General features: G+C 39.2%; 1 protein-coding gene across 1 annotated transcript; it reads left to right on the top strand.

Moving 5' to 3' along the window:
* Positions 1 to 810: 810 nt before the first annotated feature.
* FABP12 (fatty acid binding protein 12) lies at positions 811 to 8671 on the top strand. The gene is made up of 4 exons (XM_027560629.1): positions 811 to 883; positions 2719 to 2891; positions 6337 to 6438; positions 8576 to 8671. Exons 1-4 carry the CDS (start codon positions 811 to 813, stop codon positions 8648 to 8650), a joined length of 423 nt encoding a protein of 140 aa, XP_027416430.1. The 3' UTR covers positions 8651 to 8671.
* The last annotated feature ends 825 nt before the right edge of the window (positions 8672 to 9496 follow it).

The raw sequence follows: 9496 nt of genomic DNA, 5'->3' as shown, positions 1-9496 counted from the left end.
CCCTTGGACTGCAAGGAGATCCAACCAGTCCATCCTAAAGGAGACCAGTCCTGAGTGTTCATTGGAAGGACTGATGCTGATGCTGAAACACCAGTACTTTGGCCACCTGGTGCAAAGAGCTGACTCATCTGAAAAGTCCCTGATGCTGGGAAAGATTGAAGGCAGGAGGAGAAGGGGACGACAGAGGATGAGATGGTTGGATGGCATCACTGACTCAATGGACACGAGTCTGGGTAAACTCTGGGAGTTGGTGATGGACAGGGAGGCCTGGCAAGCTGTAGTCCATGGGGTCGCAAAGAGTCGGGCATGACTGAACTACTGAATTGAACTGAACTGATCAAAAATGAAAATATTACAAGCTGTCTATACAGCTAAGACATTGGCTTTTTTTCTAGATCATCCTTGACTAGAGAAACAGAGAGAGAGACCTGGAATTTAGACATAAGACACAGCTGTCTCAGTTTGCACTTGCTTCACTCATTGCTGTGTATAGCGTTCTTATGGAAGGAAACAGAAAAGAATTTGTAACATTAGTTTTGACCCTAAATTAGAGTTGGAAAAATTACATCTAGTCCTGCTAAAATCTGTACCATGTTCCATTTTCATCTTGACTTCCTTACATTTGAGAGAGCTTTCCTGCTTTGGGTGGTTTGATGGGACAATGACAAAGATTAGAGTACCTTATTATTTTTTTTTCCCTGACTCTTCTGCACTATCAACCAGAATTGTATTGAAAACAGGTTCCAACATATTTCAAGGAACATACTTATTTATATGATGCAATTTTTCCTTAAAGTCAACTTAGGCAGAATGGTTGATCTGTTCCAGGGAACATGGAAATCCATTTCTTGTGAAAATTTTGAAGAATATATGAAAGAACTGGGTGAGCCATATTTACTTGCATATCACAGCCAGTAAAAGTGGGAGCTTTGACAGCACAGAACTTGCTCTGTGTGAACCTCTTCCTTCAGTTTTTCACATAGAAACAATAAATATTGATTTAGCACCTAGATACAGTTCTGTGCAAAACTAGTTGAAGTTGACATAATCCCTGCTCTCACGTAATTTACCCTTGATTTGCACATGTGCCATATACTAAATAGTAAATGATTTCAATAAATGATTTAAAACAAAAAAATCACATTTAAAAATTAATTAATTTTTAATTGGTGTATATATACTCCAATATAAAATTGGAGTATTACTTTTAATTGGAGTATAAACTTTGTGTTAGTTTTTGCTGTACAACAATGTGAATCAGCTATATGTACCCATATATGCCCTCCATCTTGGGCCTCCCTCCCACCTCCCCTAACTCACGCCTCTAGGTCATCGCAGAGCGCTGAGGTAAACTTCCTTTGCTACACGGCAGTTTCCCACCACCTATCTATTTTACACGTGGTAGTGTATATATTGGGCTTCCCAGGTGGTGCTACTGGTAGAGAACCTGACTGCCAATGCAGGAGATGCAAGAGACACGTTCAACCCTCGAGTCAGAAAGATCCCCTGGAGAAGGCATGACAATCCACTCCATTTTTGCCTGGAAAATCCCATGGACAGAGGAGCCTAGCGGGCTACAGTCCATCGAGTCGCAAAGAGTCAGATACGACTGAGAGATTGTATATACATCAATGCTACTCTCTCAGTTTGTCCCACCCTCTCCTTCCCGACCTGTGTCCACAAATCCGTTCATTATTATCTTGAAAAATGCTCATTTTGCAAACATTTGCTCTGTGCCTTTTGAGGATCGATCTTGTGTTCCAGCTTCTGATGACTGCTGGCATTCCTTAGCATGTGGCCATGGCACATCACTCTTTGCTCCTAAGTCACATTTTCTCCTAGAGTCTAATATCCCTCTTCCTCTTCTTATAAGGAAAATTTCTTCGACATTTCATCTGGACATTTGTGACTATATTTGGGGTCCACCTGGACAACCCAGGATACTCTCCCTATTTCAAGATCCTTAAATTAGGCATCAATAGGGCATAAATAACTAAATATCAGAATGTACACACTATAAAATATTATGTAGCTATGACAAAATCTGTGCTTATATGTACTGACATGGAAACTCTCCAAAACATACAGATATAGGGGAAAATCAAGTTGAATAACAATCGTTATAACAAAACATTTGTATTTTTAAAAATTCTATATATAGTGGTGATGGTTGCATAACATTGTTTATGTACTTACTGACACTTAATTGTACTTAAATTGCACTTACATGTACTGCCATTTAAAATGGTTAAAATGATAAATTTTATGTTATGTATATTTCACAACAGTAAAAATACATAATAGATAAAAACAAACCCTATACATGTGAACATAAAAGAATGTAAGAGAATGAATAAAGATCTGGAAGAATTCATGCCAAAGGGTTTAGTCTCTATGTAAATGAGTGCATTTTTAAAATAAGAAGAAGGTTGATATCTTTAAGAAAATTTTCAGAAGGGTCCATGAAACAATAGGATTAATAGCTACTGGACCAGAAAACATGACAGCTGTTAGATCAAAACTGGAGATAGATTTTTTTTTTCTGTAAAAAATACCCTATTTTAACATATAATGGTGGTGCTACTAGCTTAGAAGTTTGAATTCAAGCAGAGTCAAATCTGTTTAGCTCTAAAACCTCCTAATTAGCATATACAGCTAACGAGAGTCTTGGGAGACAACAACAGATTTAATCACTGTGTCCTTTTATCTGTTTTCCAGGAATAGGAAGAGCCAGCAGGAAACTAGGCTGTCTGGCAAAGCCCACTGTGACCATCATGACAAAGGAAGATCTGATCACTATAAAAACCAAAAGCATCTTTAAAAATAATGACATCTCCTTTAAACTGGGAGAAGAATTTGAGGAAACCACACCAGGTGGCCATAAAACCAAGGTGAGGCCTTCAACATTTTCAGATAAATTTAATTACGAATGTTAATTTTGAAATCTTCCCAGGTAAGTAAGCAATTATGGTGAACATATCTAAAGTGTGTTAGATAAACTTTTGGCTTAAGCCTTGGTCTGAGGAACTCAAATTTTAATATACATACAAATCTCACGGCATGTTAGTGAAAAATGCCTACTTCCAGATTCCGTCACCAGAGGCTGTGGTATCTGGGACCAGAACTGAAAATGGTGTTTTTAACAATTCTTACGCAAATATTGAACAGAAAACACTTTCAGAATCATTTTTAGACCTCAGAAACAAAACTCTGCCTTTCCATTTTGTAGCAGTTTTCCATACATGGATTTACAATGAATAAAAAACTTGTGTTAGTTGGCATGCATGCGTGTGTATGTGTGTGCATGCTCAGTCAAGTCTGACTCTTTGCAACTCCGTGGACTATAGCCCACCAGGCTCCTGTGTTCATGGGATTCTCCAGGCAAGAATACTGGATTGGGTTGCCATTTCCTTCTTCAGGGGATCTTCCCGACCCATAGATTAAATCCATCAAATCCAAGTCTCTTGCGTCTTTTGCATTAGCAGGCAGATTCTTTACCACTGTGCCACATGGGAAGCCCATTAGCAGGTATGGGTGAGGTTATGTCACAGTAACAAATTATCCACAAGCTCTCAGTGCTTACACAATCGGAGTTCTAACTCATAGTACATATTCAGTGTTATGGTGGAGTTGGAGAAGTTTCTTTGTGGAGGAGGAGGCTGGAGATGGGGGCGTAGAGTATCTGTCCCTCTTAATTTCTCCAGGGACCAGGCTAAAGGAGATTCAACTAACCTGTAGCTGGACCATCTGAAGTTTGTGATCTAAGTCAACAAAATAGGGAAAGAGACACTAGGCTTTTTATTGTCTACACCTGGAGTTGAAACACACTTTCACTCATGGGCTTCAACTTCAATATACAATTTACCTATATTACACAATTTATTTATATTTTTTGTTTATTGACTGTTCCTCCACACTAGAATATAAGCTCTTCCAAGAAAGGATGTCTTGTCTGTTCTGTTTCACAGAACCTAGTGATATTACATAATACTAATATTTGCTCAATAAATATGTATCATTTGAATGAAAGCACTCAATAGATTGTTAAACAATATGGATAGTGAAGTCCTAATAAAAGGAACTGAATACCACATTATCAGATTTCTGTTAAATAATATGAGACTTCACATTCCTGTATAATATCAAATGGAAGAATTTTGACCAAAAATGTTTAATAAAGATGTCTATACTAAATTAAAAAAAAAAAAAACTACCAAAACAAAAAGACTGGAAAGTATAGAAGTGCAGAAAGGAAATTTGGTAACTATCATTATCTCTATCACAGGACAGACTGTAAATAATTCTGGTAGAAAACCCAGCTCAGTGGATGCATAAACTCTGAGGTGTAAGCTTTTCCAGTAGCCATGTATGGCTGTGATAGTCAGACCATAAAGAAAGCTGGGTGTCAAAGAATGGATGCTTTTGAACTGTGGTCTTGGAAAAGACTCTTGAGAGTGTCTTGGACAGCAAGGAGATCAAATCAGTCAATGCTAAAGGAAATCAGTCCTGAATATTCACTGGAAGGACTGATATTGAAGACGAAGCACCAATACTTTGGCCACCTGATACGAAGAACTGACTCATTGGAAAAGACCCTGATGCTGGGAAAGATTGAAGGCAGGAGGAGAAGGGGATGACAGAGGATGAGATGGTTGGATGGCATCACCAACTCAATGGACATGAGTTTGAGCAAGCTCTGGAAGTTGGTGATGGACAGGGAAGGCTGGCATGCTGCAAGCTATCCATGGGGTCGCAAAGAGTTGGACACAACTGAGCAACTGAACTGAACTGCAATAGAGTTTAACAGGGTTATCTCTAAACTTTGAGGAGCAGGCTGCAAACTCTGGCTCAGGATTGTGTGGGTGTAAATCCCACCTCTGCCACCAATCATTCAATCAACCGTGTGACTATGAGCAAGTCACAGACTCATGGTGACTCAGCCATTTCATTTGCAAAAGGGGATAATTATAGAGTGTGTGTGTACTCAGTCATGCCCAACTCTTTGTGACCCAGTGGACTATAGCCCTCCAGGTTCCTCTGTCCATGGGATTATCTCGGCAAGAACACTGGAGTGGGTTCTCATTTCCTCCTCTGGGGTATCTTCCCAACTCAGGAATAGAACCCGCACCTCCTGTGCCTCCTGCATTGGCAGGTGGATTCTTTATCACTGAGCCACTTGGGAAGCCCAATAATTATAGTACTTACGTCGTAAGGTTGATGTGAGAATTACATGAATATGTTAATACTCTTGAAGAATGCCTCACACACAATAAATAGTGCTACCAAAGTGCTAGCTACTGTTGTTGTTACAATTACTATCATTTCTATTTATTATTTATTTTACTATTATTATTATTGCTTTACTCTCTATTGCCATTTTATTATAAAGCATACAACTCAGGAACAACAAAAGGGAAGAAATGCATAAGACAAGGTATGTGGGAAATGGTTTGAAGTTTCCATACCCCTCCAGGTACACAACCTTCCCAGCACACTAATATGTTCATCAGGGCTTCCCTGGTGGATCAGTGGATCAGTGGTAAAGAATCCACCTGCTATTGTAGGGAACATGAGTTCAATCCCTGGTCCAGGAAGATCCCACATGCTGAGGAGCAGCTAAGTCTGTGCTCCACAGTTATTGCACCTGTGCCCTAGAGCCCAGCAACCACAACTACTGAGCCCACACACTCTAGAGCTTGTGTTCCGCAACAAGAGAAGCCGGCACAGTGAGAAGCCCTCACCTCACAACTGGAGAGTAATCCCTGCTTGTTGCAACTAGAGAAAAGCCTGAGCAAAGCAGTGAAGACCCAGCACAGCCAAAGATAAAGAAGTAAATAGATAAACTTATTTAAAAAAAAAAATATGTTCATCAACTGGAAGCTCTACAAATCCCACCATTTTTTCACTGTAATATGTGCCACACCATTTTATATTCCCACAACACTATAATTATTTTTATATTGTTGGAGTAAGAAGAGGAAATGGGATCTTACACTGGGAGTTTGAATTAGCTTCACATATGTTTTTAAACTTGAAACTCACTTGTGATTCTTTACACAAAAAGATAATACTTGGCCTGTGCAATAAATACATTTTGTAAAAACTTTACTTACTCCTGAAGGTAATATTTAGTTTTTACTCTTTTAAAACCTTTTCCCCCAGAAGAATCAGCCAACAGATTTACTGTTGATGAAGTCTCAGAATAAATGGAATTGTAAACACCATTCAAAAACTACCTGAGAATATCACAACAGCTGAAAAGAATTTGTCTCCTGATAAAATTTTAGAGTTCATATGTCACAGTCTGAGCTGAATTTGGTCTTGTCTGTGTTTCAGAGTACGGTAATCTTAGATGATGACTCCTTGGTTCAGGTTCAGGACTGGGATGGCAAAGAGATCACCATAAGGAGGAAGCTGGTGGATGAGAAAATGGTCGTGGTGAGTGAACTGTTTATCATTTTTTCTATCTAACACCTATATATTGGAGAAGGCAATGGCACCCCACTCCAGTACTCTTGCCTGGAAAATCCATGGACGGAGGAGCCTGGTAGGCTGCAGTCCATGGGGTCGCGAAGAGTCAGACACAACTGAGCGACTTCACTTTCACTTTTCTCTTTCATGCATTGGAGAAGGAAATGGCAATCCACTCCAGTATTCTTGCCTGGAGAATCCCAGGGACAGCGGAGCCTGGAGGGCTGCCATCTATGGGGTCGCACAGAGTCGGACACGACTGAAACGACTTAGCAGCAGCAACACCAAAATATGGGCTTCCCAGGTGGCTCAGTGGGTAAAGAATCCACCTGTAATGCAGGAGATGCAGGATATGCAGGTTTGATTCCTGGGTTGAGAAAATTGCCTGGATGAGGGCATGGAAACCCACTCCAGTATTCTTGCCTGGAGAATCCCAAGGAGAGAGGAGCCTGATGGACTACAGTCCATAGAGTCTCAAAGAGTTGGACATGAGTGAAGCGATTGAGCATGCACGCAATAACTGTATATAAAATCACGCAACTTGTTCTAAAACAATAGGAGTGAATGTAGTTTTTCTTTTTCCTCTTGCTTTATAAGAATGGGAGTGGGGGATATTGGCAGATAAATATATGATCATGAAGATTAGAAAATGTGCAAGGATTGAGAAACTAAAAACCTAGAGAGAATTTATAAAATTGTCTTGCCTCATATTTGGATTGGTGTGGAAGCCAAAACAAGCACGTATTTGTGCAAGAAAGATTTCAGTAGGGATTGAGAATTGTTGCTGACCCTTTGCTCCACACCAGGGTGAATTTCTCAGTTTTCCAGATCAACACCAAGTGAAAGCATGAAAAGGAAATTTAAACGAGAGAGGCAAAGCTTAAGTACTGTCTGGCTGATGTCTAGATCAATTGACACAAGTAAAAACTAACACTTAATGGCTACCATGTCCCCATGTTTTCATGTACTATTTAACCAATCTTCACAATACTCCTGTGAAATAAGATTACTTAATCCATTTAATGGGTGGGGAAACTGAGAATCAGACACTGACTTACCTGAGGATATTTGGCTGTGAAAATGTGGTGGTGCTGGGATTAAAATCCAGGTTGGCTTAATTCCAACATCTACATTTTTTTAGTCTATCCTGTGCCTCTCAGGATGGCTTCCCCAATCATCTTTTTCGTTTGTACAGAATGGAGGGAAACATGTTCATGATTCTCCTCTTCTCAAACCCTACCTCCACTAAAATGAATAAAATGGTAGTTCTGGGCACAGTATAAAATAGTTCTTTCAAAGGAAATATAAAAAATCTATCCTCATTTCTTAATGTAAGGATATTTTTTTTCAACAATGGAGTACATCCCCTTATAAAATAGGAAGTGGAAGACTAAGGATGATTGATTTTATTGCTTTCTATAAAGACCTTAATCACTAAACAGATAGGTTTAAATAGTTCATTAGAAAAAATATTAGATTCAGAATCTGAAGACATGGATTTCCATCTCTATGTTCAGTTCTTATGTGACTTTGGAAAAGCCATTCATCCTCTCCAAGATTCAGTTTTCTTGCCTTCAAAATGTAGGAAAAAAAATTTTGGATAGAATTAAATACCATCATGTGTATATCAGTGCTCTGAAAATCATGAAATACTGTATTGATGTATATTATTATTTGAAAAATATAGAGTATCTATAAAAATGCTTCAATGTAGGCATTTGAAAATGTTTTAATAAAGATTTCAAGTTCATATAAATAAACTTTTTCTGTATATATATCTGTATATGCATATACGCATATATTTACACATTGTGTCATATATATCATATGTAATTGTGGTTTATATGTGTATGTACATATATACTCTTACTTTAAGTAGAATATTACTTTATCACAAGTGAAATATTCTGTTTTATTGGTGCCAAATCTTATATATGTATACATGGCAAAATCACTTCGTAAATAGTTTTGATTTATAGTTGTCTATAGATTTCTTTTCCGAATTTTTAAGGAATGTATGTATGCATAGCAATTAGTTTGCCTTTTTCTAAATGTCAGTTTCACCAGCAGTACTGAAATATCTTGTCCTTTGTTTGTCTTCAAGGAAAGTGTGGTGAACAATGTTACCTGCACACGAACATATGAGAGAGTACAAACAAACCCAGTCTCAAACTCTTAGGCACTCTCAAACTGTGATCCAAACTGCCAAGGCTGTTTAAATAAAAATATTATAACAACTAATATGAGAGAACCTTTGCAAAAATGCCAACAGCTTTGGATGCCATGCTGAATACGCCTGTACAATAGAGTACTTTTCATACTGTTCATGGGGTTCGCAAAGCAAGAATACTCAAGTGGTTTGCCATTCCCTTCTCCAGTGGACCATGTTTTGTCATGACCCATCCATCTTGGGTGACCCTACCCGGCATGGCTCATAGTTTCTTTGAGTTAGACAGGGCTGTGGTCCATGTGATCAGCTTGATTCATTCAGATCAGTCGCTCAGTCATGTCTGACTCTTTGCGACCCCATGAATCGCAGCATGCCAGGCCTCCCTGTCCATCACCAACTCCCGGAGTTCACTCAGACTCACATCCATCGAGTCAGTGATGCCATCTAGCCATTTTATCCTGTCGTCCCCTTCTCCTCCTGCCCCCAATCCCTCCCAGCATCAGAGTCTTTTCCAATGAGTCAACTCTACGCATGAGGTGGCCAAAGTACTGGAGTTCAGTTTGATTAGTTTTCTGTAATTGTGGTTTTCATTCTGTCCTGCTCTCTGATGGATAAGGATAAGAAGTTTATGGAAGCTTCCTGATGGGAGAGACTGACTGTGAGGGAAACTGGGTTTAGTTCTGATGGGCTGGGCCATGCTCAGGAAATCTTTAATCCAATTTTCTGTCAATGGGTGGGGCTGTGTTCCCTCCCTGTTGATTGGCCTGAGACCAAATTATGGTGGAGGTAATGAAGATAATGGTGACCTCCTTCAAAAGGTCTCATGCACACACTGCTGCATTCAGTGCCCTCGAT

The sequence above is a fragment of the Bos indicus x Bos taurus genome, chromosome 14 (genome assembly GCF_003369695.1).
Source record: "Bos indicus x Bos taurus breed Angus x Brahman F1 hybrid chromosome 14, Bos_hybrid_MaternalHap_v2.0, whole genome shotgun sequence".
Lineage (NCBI taxonomy): Eukaryota > Metazoa > Chordata > Mammalia > Artiodactyla > Bovidae > Bos > Bos indicus x Bos taurus.
The sequence above is the reverse complement of the archived record's forward strand: the minus strand, read 5'-3'. Positions and strand labels throughout refer to the sequence as shown.

Excerpts from the sequence above, each read along its gene's own strand:
- FABP12 (XM_027560629.1), top strand. The coding sequence starts at position 811 with ATGGTTGATCTGTTCCAGGGAACATGGAAATCCATTTCTTGTGAAAAT. Across the intron at positions 2,892-6,336 it reads CAGGTGGCCATAAAACCAAG|AGTACGGTAATCTTAGATGA; the intron begins GTGAGGCCTTCA and ends TCTGTGTTTCAG. Across the intron at positions 6,439-8,575 it reads TGGATGAGAAAATGGTCGTG|GAAAGTGTGGTGAACAATGT; the intron begins GTGAGTGAACTG and ends TTTGTCTTCAAG.